At 46.8% G+C, this 22,514-nt stretch overlaps 1 protein-coding gene across 1 annotated transcript in view; it reads left to right on the top strand.

Moving 5' to 3' along the window:
- The first annotated feature begins 5,513 nt into the window (after positions 1-5,513).
- CHRNA10 (cholinergic receptor nicotinic alpha 10 subunit) overlaps positions 5,514-22,514 on the top strand; it is an 84,035-nt gene continuing 67,034 nt past the window's right edge. The window contains exon 1 of the mRNA XM_063433050.1: positions 5,514-5,680. Within this exon, the coding sequence (XP_063289120.1) occupies positions 5,635-5,680 (46 nt within the window). The 5' untranslated portion in view covers positions 5,514-5,634. The remainder of the gene's footprint in view (positions 5,681-22,514) is intronic.

The following is a 22,514-nucleotide window of genomic DNA, read 5'->3' as shown; positions in this document are numbered from 1 at the left end:
GGCTGTAGTCTCTGCTCTCAAGCCCCGGTGTTGTTGCAAATTGGGGGCAGAGGCCAGAGGTCCTCTGTCCCAATGACAGTTCTTCTGCTGGGGTTGCACTTTGCCGCTGGGGAGGAAGATAGACTGTCTCCTCTACCTGTAATGCACACTGCTGCTGGGGAGTAAGACCCACTGTCTCCACTCCCAATAACTCACACTGCCGCTGGAGAGTGAGACCAACTGTCTCCACTCCCAATAACCCACATGACCACTGGGGAGTAAGACTGGCTGTCTCCACTCCCTGTAACTCACTCGTCCACGGGTGAGTGAGACTGGCTGTCTCCACTTTCATTGACTCTGGCTGCTGTTGAGAAGGGCGACCGGCTGTTTCAATCCGCATAATTCCAGCTGCCACTGGAATGAGGATCTGGGCCGGCTGCCTAGCATCCCTGTGAATCAGGTGTGGAGAACACGGTTCTCTCCACATCTACCTGGTCAACATCCTCAGATGTAAAGTATATTAAATCCCCCATCTCTGGGACCTGCTGCTGTTGGGAGTCAGAAAATTGCTTGTACTCCAGTTCAAGCTCCCACTCCATGGTGGCCAGGTGGGTCAAATCGTGTTCCAGGTCAGTTGCTTCTGAGAGATCTAGTTGGTGTTCCCTATTTTACCGAACTTCTCAGGACTTCCAAATTCATATTTATCCTCAAAGGACAATAGGTCATCATCTGCTAGAAATAAGTACTGCAGGACTGCATACCACCTTAAAGCCTGGGACGAATCATCCAGACACAATTCTTTCTGGACCAGCTCCTCTAATTTGAACACACATTCCGCCAGGGGCGGCTCTCCCAAGAATTGCATCCACAAATCAACTTGATCCCAAAATCATTGCATTATGGTTGGGTGGGGCACTCTCCGGAGACAACATATCTCCTCAAGGACATTGTTCCAGCGTTCCCGCCTGATCGTGTCCTGCCGGTCAAGTTCACCCTCTGTCAAGAAAAAGCCATCATGCTGGGATAAAGCTGCTTGTAGCCTCTGCTGAAACTCCTCATAGGATAGGGGCGCTGCACTGGTGCTAGCTCTATCCATCTTAGCAAATTCAAGAGGGCATGCAGAGTTCCAGTTGTAGTTTGGAGGTCCCCTAATCGCTAGCCATCCCATCGCTGCCAACCAAATGTGGCAGACCGCCTGGTACCTCATAAATCTCTGTGCCTGGGAGATAATTGCGTTAAAGACCTGTAAGATAATTATCTCACAGGAACAGAGAGGCAAACATAAAAATATAAAACATTAAAATACCCCAAAACATCATAAAAATATATAATAACCCCACAAGCGCGCAGATCCATGCAGTGTAGGGGAAACGCCACCATGTTAAAGTTCTGACTGGTCGCACACGTGGTCCTATGCCCAAAACAGTTCCAGAGAGTTTGGTGCTTTGGCCAGTCAACTTTCAGGAGCTTCTGCATTCAAAATATAGGGTGCTCCGGCAACTTCCCTCCAAAAAGCGCTCTCCTGGTGGGTTGTTCAAAATCCCAGACCAAGTTGTCTGGCAGCTGCACGGTCACCTCATGCCGAAAACAGTTCCATAACATTCGCGGCTAAGTCCCGCTGAGGTGACCGGGAACCCACGAAATCCTCATGCCGAATTTAGTTTCATGATGATCGTGACTAAGTACCACTGAGGACAATTCTTGATTTTCTTCATGCGAAAGGCAGCCAGGGAGCTAGTGTTCGGTTTTGACTCAATTATCTCCCAGACACAGGGATTACTGGTAGGAGCTTTCTATATTTTGAATGGAGACTCCATGTTGGGGAGACTCTGCATAAAAGGCTGTGTTTGAGCTGAATAAATCAGTTGTACTCCCAAAACTATGTGTCGTCCAGTTATTGGGGAGGGATAAAGCTATTCACATTTCAGCGCCTTGTTCCAGAGTTTCTGTCTTCAAAGATCCAGTGGAGGAAGAATCCTTGTCAGGACTCACGCAGTAAGTATAGAGAGAGAGCCACCTCCATCTAAGCTCCCTGTCAATCATTGTTATAAGCTCCGCCCTTTACACCTGGCAGTCAGTATAGAGAGAGACACCTCCATCTTAGCTCCCTGTCAATCATTGTTATAAGCTCCGCCCTTTACACCTGGCAGTCAGTATAGAGAGCCACCTCCATCTTAGCTCCCTGTCAGTCATTGTTATAAACTTCGCCCATTACACCTGGCAGTCAGTATAGAGAGCCACCTCCATCTTAGCTCCCTGTCTGTCATTGTTATAAGCTCCACCCTTTACACCTGGCAGTCAGTATAGAGAGAGCCGCCTCCATCTCAGCTCCCTGTCAATCATTGTTATAAACTCCACCCTTTACACCTGGCAGTCAGTATAGAGAGCCACCTCCATCTTAGCTCCCTGTCAATCATTGTTATAAGCTCCACCCTTTACACCTGGCAGTCAGTATAGAGAGAGCCACCTCCATCTTAGCTCCCTGTCAATCATTGTTATAAGCTCTGCCCTTTACACCTGGCAGTCAGTATAGAGAGAGCCACCTCCATCTTAGCTCCTTGTCAATCATTGTTATAAGCTCCGCCCTTTACACCTGGCAGTCAGTATAGAGAGAGCCACCTCCATCTTAGCTTCCGGTCAGTTATTGTTATAAGCTCCGGCCTTTACACCTGGCCGTCAGTATAGAGAGAGCCACCTCCATCTTAGCTCCCTGTCAATCATTGTTATAAGCTCCGCCCTTTACACCTGGCAGTCAGTATAGAGAGAGCCACCTCCATCTTAGCTTCCGGTCAGTTATTGTTATAAGCTCCGGCCTTTACACCTGGCCGTCAGTATAGAGAGAGCCACCCCCATCTTAGCTCCCTGCCAATCATTGTTATAAGCTCCGCCCTTTACACCTGGCAGTCAGTATAGAGAGAGCCACCTCCATCTTAGCTCCCTGTCAATCATTGTTATAAGCTCCGCCCTTTACACCTGGCAGTCAGTATAGCGAGAGCCACCTCCATCTTAGCTCCCTGTCAATCATTGTTATAAACTCCAACCTTTACACCTGGCAGTCAGTATAGAGAGCCACCTCCATCTTAGCTCCCTGTCAATCATTGTTATAAGCTCCACCCTTTACACCTGGCAGTCAGTATAGAGAGAGCCACCTCCATCTTAGCTCCCTGTCAATCATTGTTATAAGCTCTGCCCTTTACACCTGGCAGTCAGTATAGAGAGAGCCACCTCCATCTTAGCTCCTTGTCAATCATTGTTATAAGCTCCGCCCTTTACACCTGGCAGTCAGTATAGAGAGAGCCACCTCCATCTTAGCTTCCGGTCAGTTATTGTTATAAGCTCCGGCCTTTACACCTGGCCGTCAGTATAGAGAGAGCCACCTCCATCTTAGCTCCCTGTCAATCATTGTTATAAGCTCCGCCCTTTACACCTGGCAGTCAGTATAGAGAGAGCCACCTCCATCTTAGCTTCCGGTCAGTTATTGTTATAAGCTCCGGCCTTTACACCTGGCCGTCAGTATAGAGAGAGCCACCCCCATCTTAGCTCCCTGCCAATCATTGTTATAAGCTCCGCCCTTTACACCTGGCAATCAGTATAGAGAGAGCCACCTCCATCTTAGCTCCCTGTCAATCATTGTTATAAGCTCCGCCCTTTACACCTGGCAGTCAGTATAGCGAGAGCCACCTCCATCTTAGCTCCCTGTCAATCATTGTTATAAACTCCAACCTTTACACCTGGCAGTCAGTATAGCGAGAGCCACCTCCATCTTAGCTCCCTGTCAATCATTGTTATAAACTCCAACCTTTACACCTGTCAGTCAGCATAGAGAGAGCCGTCTCCATCTCAGCTCCATGTCTGTCATTGTTATAAGCTCCGCCCTTTACACCTGGCAGTCAGTATAGAGAGCCACCTCCATCTTAGCTCCCTGTCAATCATTGTTATAAGCTCTGCCCTTTACACCTGGCAGTCAGTATAGAGAGAGCCACCTCCATCTTAGCTCCCTGTCTGTCATTGTGATAAGCTCCGCCCTTTACACCTGGCAGTCAGTATAGAGAGAACCACCTCCATCTTAGCTCCTTGTCAATCATTGTTATAAGCTCCGCCCTTTACACCTGGCAGTCAGTATAGAGAGAACCACCCCATCTTAGCTCCCTGTCAATCATTGTTATAAGCTCCGCCCTTTACACCTGGCAGTCAGTATAGAGAGAGCCACCTCCATCTTAGCTCCCTGTCAATCATTGTTATAAGCTCCTCCCTTTACACCTGGCAGTCAGTATAGAGAGAGCCATCTCCATCTAAGCTCCCTGTCAATCATTGTTATAAGCTCCGGCCTTTACACCTGGCGTCAGTATAGAGAGAGCCACCCCCATCTTAGCTCCCTGTCAGTCATTGTTATAAACTCCGCCTTTTACACCTGGCAGTCAGTATAGAGAGACCGACCTCCATCTTAGCTCCCTGTCAATCATTGTTATAGGCCCCGCCCTTTACACCTGTCAGTCAGTATAGAGAGAGCCACCTCCATCTTTTCTCCCTGTCAATCATTGTTATAAGCTCCACCCATTACACCTGGCAGTCAGTATAGAGAGAGACACCTCCATCTTAGCTCCCTGTCAATCATTGTTATAAGCTCCGCCCCTTACACCTGGCAGTCAGTATAGAGAGTGCGACCTCCATCTTAGCTCCCTGTCAATCATTGTTATAAGCTCCGCCCTTTACACCTGGCAGTCAGTATAGAGAGCCACCTTCATCTTAGCTCCCTGTCAATCATTGTTATAAGCTCCGCCCTTTACACCTGGCAGTCAGTATAGAGAGAGCCACCTCCATCTTAGCTCCCTGTCAATCATTGTTATAAGCTCCGCCCTTTACACCTGGCAGTCAGCATAGAGAGAGCCACCTCCATCTTAGCTCCCTGTCAGTCATTGTTATAAGCTCCGCCCTTTACACCTGGCAGTCAGTATAGAGAGAGCCACCTCCATCTTAGCTCCCTGTCAATCATTGTTATAAGCTCCGCCCTTTACACCTGGCAGTCAGTATAGAGAGCCACCTTCATCTTAGCTCCCTGTCAGTCAATGTTAGAAGCTCCGCCCTTTACACCTGGCACTCAGTACACCTGGGAGATGTATCAAAGTTTTCTGTTCTAAAAAATAAAAGGGTTGCGAAATGTAAGAGAGGGCACAGCAGTGTGTCTGGTCCCACTGGTTGCCATGGTGACTGCAACTTTAGAACATTTTTAGGACAGAACATTAATAATTCCTTTCTGTATCCTGAGTATGTGCCCGGCCCGTGCCAGTAAATAACTTGATTAATCTGTCATATCCGTTTAATAGAAAACGAAGCATCACATTAAATAAGTTAACACAAATGCTAGCAGATTTTCAATGTTTTATTGACGTGACAGATCTATTTAAACTGAAGCCAGCATGGATGACAGCAATGAGAGGAGGGATAGAGATTGGATGTAGAAACGGAGAGACTGGGAGAGGAGGGAGGGGGAGGAATGACAGAGAACAGTAAACGGAGACACAGGCTGAGGACGGGGCAGATGGACAATCTCACCGACTGTGGACAGGATGCTCGTGAGTGGAGTAAGGAGGGCTGGTGAGCTGGAACTCAATGAGTGACACTCGGGAATCTGGGTAATATTACTGCACTGCCAGAATGAAACTTACCCTCCTACTAACCTACTGCCTGTCCCTGCTGCCAGGTAAGTGTCTGCCTTCTCCCTCTGCACAGTAATTACCCCACACCTCCCGTACGCAGTAATTACCCCACACCTCCCGTACGCAGTAATTACCTCACACCTCCCGTACGCAGTAATTACCCCCACCTCCCGTACGCAGTAATTACCCCCACCTCCCGTACGCAGTAATTACCTCACACCTCCCATACGCAGTAATTACCCCCCACCCCCCGTACGCAGTAATTACCCCCCACCTCCCGTACGCAGTAATTACCCCCCACCCCCCGTACGCAGTAATTACCCCCCACCTCCCGTACGCAGTAATTACCCTCCACCTCCCGTACGCAGTAATTACCCCCACCTCCCGTACGCAGTAATTACCTCACACCTCCCGTACGCAGTAATTACCCCCCACCCCCCGTACGCAGTAATTACCCCCCACCTCCCGTACGCAGTAATTACCCCCCACCCCCCGTACGCAGTAATTACCCCCCACCTCCCGTACGCAGTAATTACCCTCCACCTCCCGTACGCAGTAATTACCCCCCACCTCCCGTACGCAGTAATTACCCCCCACCTCCCGTACGCAGTAATTACCCCACACCTCCTGTACGCAGTAATTACCCCATACCTCCTGTACGCAGTAATTACCCCACACCTCCCGTACGCAGTAATTACCCCACACCTCCTGTACGCAGTAATTACCCCATACCTCCTGTATGCAGTAATTACCCCACACCTCCCGTACGCAGTAATTACCCCACACCTCCTGTACGCAGTAATTACCCCATACCTCCTGTACGCAGTAATTATCCCATGCCTCCTGTACGCAGTAATTACCCCATACCTCCCGTATGCAGTAATTACCACATACCTCCTGTACGCAGTAATTACCCCACACCTCCCGTACGCAGTAATTACCCCATACCTCCTGTACGCAGTAATTACCCCATACCTCCTGTACGCAGTAATTACCCCCACCTCCTGTACGCAGTAATTACCCCATACCTCCTGTACGCAGTAATTACCCCATACATCCCGTACGCAGTAATTACCCCACACCTCCCGTACGCAGTAATTACCCCATACCTCCTGTACGCAGTAATTACCCCATACCTCCTGTACGCAGTAATTACCCCATACCTCCTGTACGCAGTAATTACCCCACACCTCCCATACGCAGTAATTACCCCATACCTCCTGTACGCAGTAATTACCCCATACCTCCTGTACGCAGTAATTACCCCATACCTCCTGTACGCAGTAATTACCCCATACCTACTGTTTGCAGTAATTACCCCATACCTCCTGTACGCAGTAATTACCCCATACCTCCTGTACGCAGTAATTACCCCATACCTCCTGTACGCAGTTATTACCCCATAACTCCTGTACGCAGTAATTACCTCACACCTCCTGTACGCAGTAATTACCACATACCTCCTGTACGCAGTAATTACCCCATAACTCCTGTACGCAGTAATTACCCCATACCTCCTGTACGCAGTAATTACCCCATACCTCCTGTACGCAGTAATTACCCCATACCTCCTGTACGCAGTAATTACCCCATAACTCCTGTACGCAGTAATTACCTCACACCTCCTGTACACAGAAATTACCACATACCTTCTGTACGCAGTAATTACCCCATACCTCCTGTACGCAGTAATTACCCCATACCTCCTGTACGCAGTAATTACCCCATAACTCCTGTACGCAGTAATTACCTCACACCTCCCGTACGCAGTAATTACCTCACACCTCCTGTACGCAGTAATTACCTCACACCTCCTGTACGCAGTAATTACCTCACACCTCCCGTACGCAGTAATTACCTCACACCTCCTGTACGCAGTAATTACCTCACACCTTCTGTGCGCAGTAATTACCACATACCTCCTGTATGCAGTAATTACCCCACACCTCCCGTACGCAGTAATTACCTCACACCTCCTGTACGCAGTAATTACCTCACACCTCCTGTACGCAGTAATTACCTCACACCTCCCGTACGCAGTAATTACCTCACACCTCCTGTACGCAGTAATTACCACATACCTCCTGTACGCAGTAATTACCCCATACCACTGTACACATTAATTACCCCTTATAATATGCACACAGCACTAATCCCGTACCCCAAGCCCTCCATACACACCTATTGACCACAAACCCTGCACACATTAATTACCCCATTTCTATCCTCTGCTCAATAATTACCCCATACCCATTACTGCACCTCTTGAACAATTGTAGCATGATGTGATATTGAGGAGCAGAACATTTTAAGTATTTCGTAATATTATATGTCCTGACTGGTATATAATATGGGCAAAGGTAGCAGGTATGTCTTAACTAAGATTTAATAGGAGAGATGGGGTAGGTACATGTGGATTGGTATTCAATAAGGGAGATGGGGCAGGTACATGTGGATTGGTATTTAATAAGGGAGATGGGGCAGGTACATGTGGATTGGTATTTAATAAGAGAGATGGGGTAGGTACATGTGGATTGGTATTTAATAAGGGAGATGGGGCAGGTACATGTGGATTGGTATTTAATAAGGGAGATGGGGCAGGTACATGTGGATTGGTATTTAATAAGGGAGATGGGGCAGGTACATGTTGTGGATTGGTATTTAATAAGAGAGATGGGGTAGGTACATGTTGATTGGTATTTAATAAGGGAGATGGGGCAGGTACATGTGGATTGGTATTTAATAAGAGAGATGGGGTAGGTACATGTGGATTGGTATTTAATAAAGGAGATGGGGCAGGTACATGTGGCTTGGTATTTAATAAGAGAGATGGGGCAGGTACATGTGGATTGGTATTTAATAAGGGAGATGGGGTAGGTACATGTGGATTGGTATTTAATAAGGGAGATGGGGCAGGTACATGTGGATTGGTATTTAATAAGGGAGATGGGGCAGGTACATGTGGATTGGTATTTAATAAGAGAGATGGGGTAGGTACATGTGGATTGGTATTTAATAAAGGAGATGGGGCAGGTACATGTTGTGGATTGGTATTTAATAAGAGAGATGGGGTAGGTACATGTGGATTGGTATTTAATAAAGGAGATGGGGCAGGTACATGTGGCTTGGTATTTAATAAGAGAGATGGGGCAGGTACATGTGGATTGGTATTTAATAAGAGAGATGGGGTAGGTACATGTGGATTGGTATTTAATAAGAGAGATGGGTAGGTACATGTGGATTGGTATTTAATAAGGGAGATGGGGCAGGTACATGTGGATTGGTATTTAATAAGGGAGGTGGGGCAGGTACATGTGGATTGGTATTTAATAAGGGAGATGGGGCAGGTACATGTGGATTGGTATTTAATAAAGGAGATGGGGCAGTTACATGTGGATTGGTATTTAATAAAGGAGATGGGGCAGGTACATGTGGATTGGTATTTAATAAGGGAGATGGGGCAGGTACATGTGGATTGGTATTTAATAAGGGAGATGGGGCAGGTACATGTTGTGGATTGGTATTTAATAAGGGAGATGGGGCAGGTACATGTGGATTGGTATTTAATAAAGGAGATGGGGCAGGTACATGTGGATTGGTATTTAATAAGGGAGGTGGGTCAGGTACATGTGGATTGGTATTTAATAAGGGAGATAGGGCAGGTACATGTGGATTGGTATTTAATAAGGGAGATAGGGCAGGTACATGTGGATTGGTATCTAATAAGGGAGGTGGGTCAGGTACATGTGGATTGGTATTTAATAAGAGAGATGGGGTAGGTACATGTGAATTGGTATTTAATAAGGGAGATGGGGCAGGTACATGTGGATTGGTATTTAATAAGGGAGATGGGGCAGGTACATGTGGATTGGTATTTAATAAGGGAGATGGGGCAGGTACATGTTGTGGATTGGTATTTAATAAGGGAGATGGGGCAGGTACATGTGGATTGGTATTTAATAAGGGAGATGGGGCAGGTACATGTGGATTGGTATTTAATAAGAGAGATGGGGCAGGTACATGTGGATTGGTATTTAATAAGGGAGGTGGGTCAGGTACATGTTGATTGGTATTTAATAAGGGAGATGGGGCAGGTACATGTGGATTGGTATTTAATAAGGGAGGTGGGTCAGGTACATGTGGATTGGTATTTAATAAGAGAGATGGGGTAGGTACATGTGGATTGGTATTTAATAAGGGAGATGGGGCAGGTACATGTGGATTGGTATTTAATAAGGGAGGTGGGTCAGGTACATGTGGATTGGTATTTAATAAGGGAGGTGGGGCAGGTACATGTGGATTGGTATTAAATAAGGGAGATGGGGCAGGTACATGTGGATTGGTATTTAATAAGGGAGGTGGGTCAGGTACATGTGGTTTGGTATTTAATAAGGGAGGTGGGGCAGGTACATGTGGATTGGTATTTAATAAGGGAGATGGGGCAGGTACATGTGGATTGGTATTTAATAAGGGAGATGGGGCAGGTACATGTGGATTGGTATTTAATAAGGGAGATGGGGCAGGTACATGTTGTGGATTGGTATTTAATAAGGGAGATGGGGCAGGTACATGTGGATTAGTATTTAATAAGGGAGATGGGGCAGGTACATGTGGATTGGTATTTAATAAAGGAGATAGGGCAGTAATCGTATTCCTGTTCTGGTTAAAGCCTGTGTTCCGGCATCGGTCCATACTAGATAAATAAGTCGGGATTTTCACAAACTGTAACATTTGGTCCTTAATTGATTAATTGGGTGTGGAGAAAAGATCTTTTTTGATTGGTATTTAATCAGGAATAGGGGGTGTTTTTTTCCGCAGTGATATTTAATTTGGCTGACTGGAGTGGGTATATTCTGATTGGTATTTAACTGGGTGGAGGGAGCAGGTTAAATTTTCCATCAGTTTCTCTCAGGGTGCTCCTTTCCCCGTTCTCCATCGGTCTCTCTCAGGGTGTACCTCTCAATATTCTCAATCGGTATCTCTCATGGTGTACGCCCGTTCTCCATCGCTCTCTCTCATGGTGTTCCTCTCAAAGTTCTCCATTGGTATCTCTCATGATGTACCTCTCCCCGATCTCCATTGATCTCTCTCAGGGTGCACCTCTCAAAGTTCTCAATCGGTCTCTCTCATGGTGCACAATCGGTCTCTCTAATGGTGCACCTCTCAGTGTTCTTCATTGGTTTTTCTCATGATGCGCCTCTCAATGTTCTCCATCGGTCTGTACCTCTCCCCATTCTCTTGTGGTGTACCTCTCCCCATTCTCCATTGGTCTCTCTCAGGGAGTACCTCTTCCCGTTCTCCATCGATCTCTCACAGGGTTTACTTCCAAATGTTCTTCATCAGTCTCTCAGGGTGTTCCTCTCCCCATTCTCGATGGGTCTCTTTTAGTGTGTACCTTTCCCCATTCTCCATGGTTCTCTCTCTGAATGTTCCTCTTCCTGTTCTCCATCGGTGTCTCTGTCTCTGTCACCCCTTTCTCCATATGTCTCTCTCAAGGTGTATCTCTCCCCATTCTCCATCGTCTCTCATGGTGTACATATTCCTCTCCCCATTCTCCATCAGTCTCTCTTATGCAGGGCCGGCCCGTCCATAGGACGGACTGGAGCCCATGCAGCACTTTTACAGGGGCTGCATTTTTCCGCCCCGTACCCGGCTTGCTCTTAGATATAGACTCCCTGGTGGTCTGCTGGTCTGCTGGTGAACTCCCTGGTGGTCCAGTGTGTTGTTAGAGCTGCTGTACCCCCTCGCGGTTTCCGGCGAGGGAGTGCAGCACAGAGCACAGGCACTGGGTTCCAGCCTGCACTCTGACTTCCTCGCAGAGCGCTGGAAACTGCGAGGGAGTGCGGCTGCTCTAACAACAGACTGGTCTCTCTCTGGGTGTAGCTCTCCCCGTTCTCTATTGGTCTATCTCTGGGTGTAGCTCTCCCTGTTCTCCCTCGGTCTCTTTCTGGGTGTACCTCTCCCCTTTCTCCATTGGTCTATCTCAACGTGTACCTCTCCCCGTTCTCTATTGGTCTATCTCTGGGTGTAGCTCTCCCTGTTCTCCCTCGGTCTCTTTCTGGGTGTACCTCTCCCCTTTCTCCATTGGTCTATCTCAACGTGTACCTCTCCCCTTTCTCCATTGGTCTATCTCAACGTGTAGCTCTCCCCGTTCTCTATTGGTCTATCTCTGGGTGTAGCTCTCCCCGTTCTCCCTAGGTCTCTTTCTGGGTGTACCTCTCCCCTTTCTCCATTGGTCTATCTCAACGTGTACCTCTCCCCGTTCTCTATTGGTCTCTCTCTGGGTGTAGCTCTCCCCGTTCTCTATTGGTCTATCTCTGGGTGTAGCTCTCCCTGTTCTCCCTCGGTCTCTTTCTGGGTGTACCTCTCCCCTTTCTCCATTGGTCTATCTCAACGTGTACCTCTCCCCATTCTCTATTGGTCTCTCTCTGGGTGTAGCTCTCCCCGTTCTCTATTGGTCTATCTCTGGGTGTAGCTCTCCCTGTTCTCCCTCGGTCTCTTTCTGGGTGTACCTCTCCCCTTTCTCCATTGGTCTATCTCAACGTGTACCTCTCCCCTTTCTCCATTGGTCTATCTCAACGTGTACCTCTCCCCTTTCTCTATTGGTCTATCTCTGGGTGTAGCTCTCCCTGTTCTCCCTCGGTCTCTTTCTGGGTGTAGCTCTCCCCGTTCTCTATTGGTCTATCTCTGGGTGTAGCTCTCCCTGTTCTCCCTCGGTCTCTTTCTGGGTGTACCTCTCCCTGTTCTCCTTTGGCCTATCTCATTGCTCTCTCAGACGTTTTGTTGCCGCACATTTTCTGAAGTCTTAGGATTTTCCTGTCATTTATTACAGCTTCCCAGATTTCCCACAACAACCTGCTGACAGTTCTCATTGCTTTCTCATGAATTCTTTATTATTTCATTCTATTTACCTTGTTAATGAAAGCGATGGATGTACTTTGATGAACTTTAGTTATATCAGGTATCAGAAACCTTTATTATATTACATACAGCAGGGGGAGCAGGAGAATATGCTCATATTATTATAAACACTGCACGTAGGAAGGAGACATTACGAGTGGGATCACTCTGATATCCAAATGGAATAGGTGCTCTCTGTAATGGCACCAGTGAGCAAAACATATTTAAGACTAACTGGCAAGCTGAGTTTTCTGAGATTTGGCTGTGCCCAGAGTTTTCATATTCTCTGGTTTTGCAAAGGTATAACTACCTGACCACCCCCCTCGACCATCCCCACACTGATAGCCATGTCACCATGTGGGGTCTTTGCAAAAATGCCAACACCTGAAAAGTAGCGGCACGGCTTTAACTCTGTATTAGATTGCAGACAACTGGCATGTGATCCTGCACCTATTAATCTGAACCACGGGAAATGAAGAAGGAAAGAACATTGTGCATCATAGAGCACTTTCCTCCTGCTTCCCCATAGACACCAGGGACAGCTCCCCTCCTACCTCCAGACACCTTCTTATCCCCATGGACCCCTTCTACTAGTCTCTCTTTTTGTGTGTGAAAGTGTGAGACTTTGTGTAAATAAGTATGAGGATCTGTGTAAATTATGTGTGCAATTTAATTTGTGTGTATGTGCAAATTTGTTTGTACATTAGTAAATTAGTGTGTGTATATATTATTGATAGTTTGTGTATTGTGCATGTCATTTAGCACACTAACGATCACCTTGTCGTTCGTATACTCTGATCGTTCGTATACTCCTGAAATGCTTGGGACTTAGTGATTGTAGCCCGTTCACATGCTGGTTCGTACTTTCCCAAAATCCAATCTGTTCGTAATTGTAAATCCAGCGGTTCGTCGGTCACATACCCAAACATCAGTCGAGACTTGATGAAGGGTACAACAGGAATGTTTTATTATTATTATTATTTAATTATTTATATAGCGCTACATCACATTCCATAGCGCTGTAAAATGGCCAGATGGCCCACTTTTATACACAGACCCCCAGTAGGGTGTCTCAAGCAAAAACATAGTAGCACACTCCCTCAACATGCCCCAGAGTCTCTGTGTCTGGGAGATAATATAGTGTACTTTGCTTAAATTAATTATCTCCCAGGCACTAGAGTTAAAAATCATAAAACATTAAATATTAAAATTACACATAATACAAAGAGGAACCCCCACAAATATTTTATCCCCAGATAGCCTAGATCTGAGCTCCCAAGTTGTTCAAATCGCGCTCAGATCCCACGAACACAGCCGAATCGCCACCGGGGTAAAGATTTTACCGACCGCACACATGGCGTCTGCCCAAATTAGTTCCATAGAATCAGTGGTAGCGGTCGTTCAATTTCGGGAGTTCCAAAACAAACAAAAAAGACGAACGGTTCCCCTGGCCCATAGGTAACGATTGGTCACTTTGTTCGTGCGAACAATCCTACCGAATAGCACTCTCCTGGCTTGTCGGGAAAAGAAGAAGGCGTTTGTAAGTTTTTGTCGTTGTTCGCAAGGTTGAGTGTCCGACTTAGGGTTCCAGACACTCAACGAACAAGTCCCGCTGCCAGATTTCGTGCGACAAGATGGCCACTGTTTTCTCCAGTACGTGTTCAGTTATACGAATGGCGGCCACACTGGAAGAGCACTTAAGTCTCTGGTTTGTTTGAAGTTAATGAGCCAAGGGGTGGTCGGTGTTCGGTAGATCCATCTACCGAACGTAGGGCAAGTAACTTGGAGAAAAAAAGTATATAGTTTTGTCGCAACCATGTACTGCATCCCTTACCAATCTATATTTTGGCCCCCGTCTGGGCCTTTGTTATCTCATACAATACAGTGAATTGTGTATTATGAGAAAATAACACCATTGAGTCTCTGGAGATATAATAACAAGGAGGATGGTCGAGCCTTCAGAACCTGAGGTGGCTTCACTGTTATATATCTTTTATATCACCTGCACCTGAAATGTTTAGGTTATGGTTAATGTTAAGGTAGAGGTTAATGGTTAGTGTTAGGGTAATGTGCAAGTTATTGTGTCATAGTGTAGTGTATGGGGTTAATTTATGGTGTAATTTTTATTGATTAATATTTAGTGTTAAAAGGGTTAATGTTTAGTGATCGTCTAGTGTAGGGATTAATTATTAATGACAGATTACTGTAGCGGTTAGTGATAGTGTAGTGTAGTGGGCTTGCAGTGGCAAGTAACTTTTAAGATCTGGCTTGTACCATATGACATGAAATTCTCAGCCCTAGTGTAATGCATACTTTACCTTAAAATGCATCACTCTATATGCGTGATGTAATTGTCAAAGTGTGTGTCCGTGTGCAATATGTAGATCGTATATGTACCACCTGTAAATGTCTGGTGTACGTGTCTGTATTTAATATGAAGACAACCCAGTGGTATACTTTAACTGACAGACCCCGCAATGCACAGTGACGTCTGGGGAAATGTTTTTTACTTTACAATATTGGATTTAAAACATATTTTGTTCCATCTGTCTATCTACCTATTGCGGCTATTCTTCTCGCTCCACGATCTTGACCTAAAATTTGCCATTCTCTTGTAAGTTTTCTTCCTTTCCAAATGTAATGAACGTGTCAGACGTGTTGAAGAATTTCCCAGCTCCGATATCTGACCTATATTTTGCTATTGAATTAGCCCAGTCACACTTTAAGGAATGAAAGTCACTATTTTTACGTCTCTGTTTGGTACGAGGAAGTTAAAGTCCCCCGGCCTCATGAAACAGATGCCTGCCTTGAAGAATCTCCAGTCTCAGATGTCCCTGGGCTCTTACAATCTTACATGGGCATAGTCACTGCATCTCTGAATTACTGGTAATCCAATCAGCTGTGACCTCCCTCCCCATTCACGGGTGCTGTCTCCACAACTGAAAATGTTGTCTTGATCTGTAAGTGAGTCTGAGATGTGAACAGGAATTGGAGTCACTTTATGAAACATTGATGATGGAGGGGGTAGCGATCATAAGGAGCATGGGCTGTATTCATCAGCTGAAAACAAACAAGCTACTACCTCCCCTTACACGAGTAATTAGTAATATGTTAACAGCTTCCCAACTGAATACTCACAGGTGGGTGTGGTAGGGATCTTACTCTACTATATCAGGGTTATTTTTGGTATATGATATCAGTAATTGGCCTTTTACCATTTTCTATTTTTTTTTTAGCAATAGGCTTTACCAGCCCCAGTGTGAGGCACACATTTCCAGATGTTGAGCTTGATCATATGTTCATATGTTCTAATAGACCATCTTTTTCTAATAGACATCTGAAAGGTCCAACTAGGTCATAGGTTCCTGGAGCTGAATATGGAACACAGATCTTTGAAGGTCGAGATGTTGTAGGTTCCAGAAGCTGAATGTGGAACACAACAGTTGCGATACTTTGTAAGTTCCAGGAATTGTGAATTTTATAACAAGACATGGAGGCTCATATTGCATAATCCTTTCTTTACTGTCCACGAATAGCAGCAAAGAATACAAAACAGTAAGAAAAATAGTATACATAGTAATGGGCCACTCCCATACCAAGTCCCTCTGTGCTTGCCCCTCCTTTTCCCTTGGAGGTGTCTCCTCCTTTTTTCATGCCTTCTATTTCTTAATAAATACATTTTCTCTGATTTTCCCTTCGGGGTGTGCAGCGGTCTCCCCAATAGCATGAGGGTTTTTTCACCACCATGAGAGATGTCGTTCCTCCCATGTAGTGAGAGGGAGGCTGTAGAGCAGAGCAGGAACAGCTCTTAGAAGAGCTAGTGATTATAATGCTCCAAAGAGCTATCCCAAGAGCAGGGATTATCGCTGGTATCGCTTTTCCCTAAAAACACGAGACGAGGCTCTGTGTTGAGGGTAAATCAGGAACTGAAGGTTTTACGTGGCACATTGGCCTTTTATACTGTTTCCCCATAAGGTTACCACCCAGGTGGACCTCGTGGGTCACAGGGACACAGGATTAACAAGCCAATAAAAACAGAGTTTTAATGTAACGGAGCTTCCTGTACCCCGGTTGGGTACCTCCGCCGACAGATGCTCCTAATGCTCACCGAGGACTCCAAGCGCTCCACCAGACACCATCAGCACCGCAGTCCCCACGTCCAGCGTTACAGCTTGGCTGGTAACTCACCGTCTCCTACCCACCCTGAACCTACGACAAGGCTCCAGGTTCCAGTGGGCGAACCTCTCTTCCTCCAGAGAGTCAAGCAGGAACAGTTTTTAAAAGAGCTTAGTGATTATAATGCCTGGGGAGTATAGTGATATAGCAATCCCCAGGGTAGATGCAGCCTTTTCCCCCACACATGAAACAAGACTATGTTGAGGGTAAAATGGAAACTCAAGGTTTAATGGTATAGTTCGGATTTTTATACAGTTTTTCAGGCCAGAGGCACACCCACTGGACCTGATGGAGGACAGGGACACAAGGGAAGTAAACCAATGAAAACAGTAATTAACAGTACGACATTCCCACATACAGTAAACAATCCCTCCCCTCTGCCTGTGAAATAATTAGATTTCCGTTTACTGGATCACCTGTGATGAAGGTAGACGTTGAGCACAATGATCCTTTGGCATACCTAAAATTATTTCTCACAGATGACGTCATTGAAAAGATTGTCACGGAGACAAATCGCTACAACGAGCAGCAATCAGCTACTCTGCATAGCAAGTTTTCCAGGAACAGAAAATGGAAACCGGTGACTAAAGAGGACATCTGGAAGTTTCTGGGGCTAATACTTCTTCAGGGGGTGGTGGGGAAACCCCAGCAGAAATGGTACTGGACTACCAATAAATGGCTGGCAACCCCATTTTTTGGCACCATCATGTCCGAGTACCGATTTTCCCTCATAATGAAGAATTTGCACTTCACCAACAACGAGGAATTTGACGAAGCCACACATCCAGCGCCAAAACTCAAGAAGATCTGGGAAGTATACCAAATGATCCTAAAAAATTTCCAGCAGGCCTATGTGCCAGATAGAGACATCAGCATTGATGAAAGTCTGATGGCTTACAAGGGACGCCTCAGCTGGATTCAATACATCGCATCCAAGAGAGCACGGTTTGGAATAAAATCCTATATGCTCTGCGAGTCTGCCACTGGCTATATATGGAATTCCGTCATATACACCGGTAAAGGAACACAATTCAACCCCAGGTACAGCGGCTATGGGATGGCAACGTCATCAGTCCTTACACTGCTTGAGCCATTGCTGAATCAGGGGTATTGTGTGACAACGGACAACTTTTACACATCGCCTGAGCTGTACGAGTTTCTGATAAAACACAAGACTGATGGATATGGAACCGTTAGGGCCAACCGACGTGACCTGCCATCTATGTTTGCCAAGAAAAAACTGAAAACAGGAGAAATGGTTGCCTGGCAGAAAGGAAAGATGATGGCAATGCGTTGGCGTGACAAAAAAGACGTATGCCTAATGAGTACAGTGCATAACACCTCCACTGCCATGGTCCACACAAGAGGTGGGAAAGATGTCATGAAGCCACAACTTGTGATTGACTACAACAACACCATGGGAGGAGTCGATAGAGCTGATCAGGCGATGACATTTTATCCGGCTATGCGGAAACAACAAAAAAAATATTAAAAAAAAATCTTCAGGCATCTACTGGAACAATGCCTCTGGAATGCCTATATACTGCACAGAGGAAAGAGTGACATGCCTCTTGTTCATTCTGACTTTATCTGGAAGGTGGCGGAGCGGATTTTTGTGAACTACCAAACGGCATCAGTGGCCGTGAACAGATCTGGACGTCGTGCTGTTGACGTTGTCAACCCAGAACGCCTGACTGGTCGTCACTTTATGGATTACATCCCGCCAACCGCAAAAAAGGCAGCACCTACAAGGATGTGCGTAGTTTGCTGTTCAAAGCGAGATAGCAATGGAAAAAAAATCCGAAAGGAAACCAGATTCCATTGCCCTGATTGTGATGTCGGTCTATGTGCAGTCCCATGTTTCAAAATGTACCACACCCAGGATGTTTACTGAATTTTCTTTGTTTGACAAATTTCATTATTTATTACATTATTGAATAAAATTATATTATTTATTAGATTATAATTCATGATTTTATGTTTCGAACTTTATCACATCTGAGAGTACTTTTGGTCAGGTTTAAGAAAGTAATTACTGGCCTACAATACATAACACCAAATTTCCATGCAAAAAATGGTACTGCTTTTGGTACAAAATTCCTGACATAATCATACCGCCAGGGAGGTTAATTACTGTATCAACTCAATTATCATCAAACGAAAAATACAAGTATTTTACACATTTTTAGAAATACCCCCAAAGCATAAGAAACCCCCACAAAACATACATTTCCTGATAGTCCCGATCTGGGGGAACAACATACTCAAAAATCACCGAAATTGGTTCAGGGGTTCAAAAGTTAGCTGGAGGTCACATTTCTGCCTGGCCGCCCATGAGGCTATTGCCCAGAATAGTTCCATAAGTTCAGCTGGGTCGGCCGGTCTAGGGAAGGGAAAAACATGAAAATAACGAAATTACTGTTTGTCTATCTGATTCTCCAGTGTCTCTTGTTCGTGTGCTTCAATGTACTGAACGCCGCTGCGTTCGTATGAAAAGGAAACAAATTGCTGGAAGTCCCAGCGGTGTTCGTGCGAGTGAGTGTCCGAAAGCAGTTCCATGCACTCGACGACAAAACACCGCTAGGCGTTCGACAGTTTAAGAAGGTCGCCACCGCGTGTTCGTGCATATGAATGACAACCATTCAGCCGTTCGTCAATTAAGCTGCGGTTAACCACAGCTTCTGGGAGATTAACGAGCAGCACACTCTAATTGCAGGGTGGTCGGTCGTTCTGTAATTAGTTTGGTTATTCGAACAAAATCATACTGTGCATAGGAGAAGTTAAATTCACGAACAAACCAACGAACACATAGTGAGAAATATAAAATCCAGGGACAGAGAGGTCTGTCACATTGTGCTTGGTTCTTTCCATTTTCTGTCTCCCCTACTTGCTATACCGGGTCCCGAGGCCGATTTGGCACCCTTATTGTGTTTTTTTTGCGCTTGTTTAGCACTTTGACTGGTTTTCTAGTGTCTGCCATTCGGACGTACGCATGAGAATTCACGTTCGCCTATTTTTTCATTTCAGTTTGGCCCACGAATGTTTGTTCGTTCCCGGGTTTTTTCGTTTGTTTTGCTGCTGTTTAAAACATAACTTTGACACAATATCTGTAACTTCAAAACCATATATCACATTCACATACAAATAACATATTCAGACTCAGCATACTTTAAACGTAAACACTTCCAAAATTCAGGCAAATCCCTCCAGTGGATCAAAAGTTACACGGAAGTCCTTTTATGACCGACCGCAAGCACATTTTCTTGCCCAAAACAGTTCCATAGATTTGGGCTGTGCAGTCGGTCAATTCCTGGCATAAAAAAGTCCCATTCGAAGTGTGCCTGTACTTCGACTTTGGTCGAAGTGTCGAAGTGGAGTTGATGTTAAGGGTCGGCGGTGTTCGAAGTTAAAATGGCCGCCGCCACGTGGTCCTTTGTCCGATACCGGCCACTTCGACGACTTCAACAACTTCGGTAACTTCGACGGCTACGACAGCTTCGACAGCTTCGACTGTGTCCGAAGTGCCATATACAAAAGTACCAATCTGTCCCCAAAGTATTTAAAGGGCTAGGGACAGTATTATACAATCCACATGCCCAAAAGTAGTTCTTAAAGGGTCAGTACATTATGGTAACAGTCCATAAGCCCCAATTCAGTCCCTTAAAGGGCAATATCTCCCAGGGACCATAATCACTGGGCAGGAGGCTAGCAACCAGGCTTCTCCAGTTCTCAGTGGCGAGGTTGGTTCCGCCACATTTCTCCCCTTTACCAAATAGACTAACAGGGTATCTGACCTCCTGCCGGTCAGTGCCCTGGTTAGTCCAACAACCCACCCACAAAACAGAAACAGCAGTACAGCCCACCCACAATAACTGGTTACTACACCTGAGTAGAGGAGAACTTTGTCCATGCCCTTTGGCTAAACAGCCCTGTCGTGGGGGGGCAGGACCGACCGTCCCTACCCCCTGTGCTGGAAGTGCAGAGACCACTGTCCCATCTGCACAGGTGTGGGGCTTACAGTCTCCCCCTGGTACATTAAGCTGCCGCTGGGGAGAGGTGGTAACCAGCTCCTCTCCCATTAGAACACTCTGCCGCTGGGGAATGGAGACTGGGCTCTCTATTCCCTGTACATTAATGATCCGCTGCTGGGGAGAGGTGGTAACAATCTCCTCTCCCATACATACTTCCCGTCTCTGCGGAGGGAGACCGACTGTCTCATCTCCCAGCACAGAGTCCTGCTGTTGGGGAAAGGGGGCTGGGCTCTCCATTCCCTGCTGGATACTCTGCCGCTGGGGAATGGAGACTGGGCTCCCAATTCCCAACAAATCACACTGCCGCTGGGGAGGGCGGACGGCCCCTTCAGCTCCCTGTAACTTGGGCGCAGAGACCACGGTCCCATCTGCGCTGGTGTGGGGCTTACTGTCTCCCCTTGGTGTGCTAAGCCCACTGGGGAGCAGGGCTGACCCTCTGTACTCCCTGTAGGCAGGGCGCAGAGACCACGGTCCCATCTGCGCTGGTGAGGGGCTTACTGTCTCCCCTTGGTGAGCTGTGCTGCCGCTGGGAAGAGGGAATAACAAACTCCTCTCCCTTACACACCTTCAGCCGCTGGGGAGAGGGAATAACAGGCTCCTCTCCCTGCACCGTAGACTGCCGCTGGGGAGCAAGAACGGTACCTTCAGCTCCCTGTAACGCACACTGCCGCTGGGGATCTGGGCCGACTGCCCAGCATCCCTGTAGGGCCGGTAGAGAGACCGCAGTCCCATCTCCACCTGCCATCTGTGGGTCTTCCCAGGACCAATCCGTGAGGCCCCTCAACATTTGTGAGTAAGGGCCACCTGCTTCCCCACCTGGCAACTCTGGCTGCTGCTGGGGATCTGGGCCGGCTGGCCAGCATCCCGGTGGGCCCGGTGGAGAGACCTTGGTCCCATCTCTACCTGCCTGTTGTGGTTCCTCACAGGACCAGTCTATGAGGACCCCCACTTCGGGTTCCTCCCGCCGCCTCAGGGAAAGACGGCTAACCTCCTCGGATGCAGCCTCTACTCGGCTGCTGTAACGCTCCTGCTGCTGAGCATACTTCCTCTCTTTCGCCAGCCGGAATTCTCAGTCCAGCCTTGTGTTTCGCTCGGCCATGACCTGGTTCCAGATCACCCGGCGTGTCTCCATGGGTATATCATCCCCATATTCGGCCACTCGCTGCCTCACCTCGGCCAGCCAATCATCTCCAGAGCCAGAACCTTCCATACTTGTCTGCTCCCAGGGGCGCTGCACGACTGCTAGCGTTGCCCTCAATTTGTAAATCCAAACAGTGTCTCTGAGCTGCTTTACCTCGCACTAGGACGCCATCCCACCGCTTGCCACCAATGTAACGGATCACCTGGCACCCCGACTTGGTACCTCCGTTAAAGGATGCTCCTAGCGCTTCCTGAGGCCTCCAAGCACTCTGGCCGACACCACAATCACCGAATCTGAGAAGCATATAAATCCTCTCAAGCCTCTGAATGCTATAGACAGTTGAATAGGAACCATACGAATAGGTTTTCAATCCTAGCAGTCAAACTGGAACAGCATACAATAAATCCTCCCCCAATAATGAGACGACACTTCACTTTGAGGGTTAAAACAGGAACTCTGGACTGGCTCATCCAGCCTGGCTTTTATTTCCATCTCACACATACAGGCCACACCCAGGGGGAGGCATAAAATAACCAATCCAAGATATGGTACAACCCACACATCCCCTCCCCTTAGCCTGAGAGATAATCCACTTATTATACAGTTTAAAACATAACTTTGACACAATAT

The sequence above is a fragment of the Pelobates fuscus genome, chromosome 1, assembly GCF_036172605.1.
Source record: "Pelobates fuscus isolate aPelFus1 chromosome 1, aPelFus1.pri, whole genome shotgun sequence".
Lineage (NCBI taxonomy): Eukaryota > Metazoa > Chordata > Amphibia > Anura > Pelobatidae > Pelobates > Pelobates fuscus.
The sequence above is the reverse complement of the archived record's forward strand: the minus strand, read 5'-3'. Positions and strand labels throughout refer to the sequence as shown.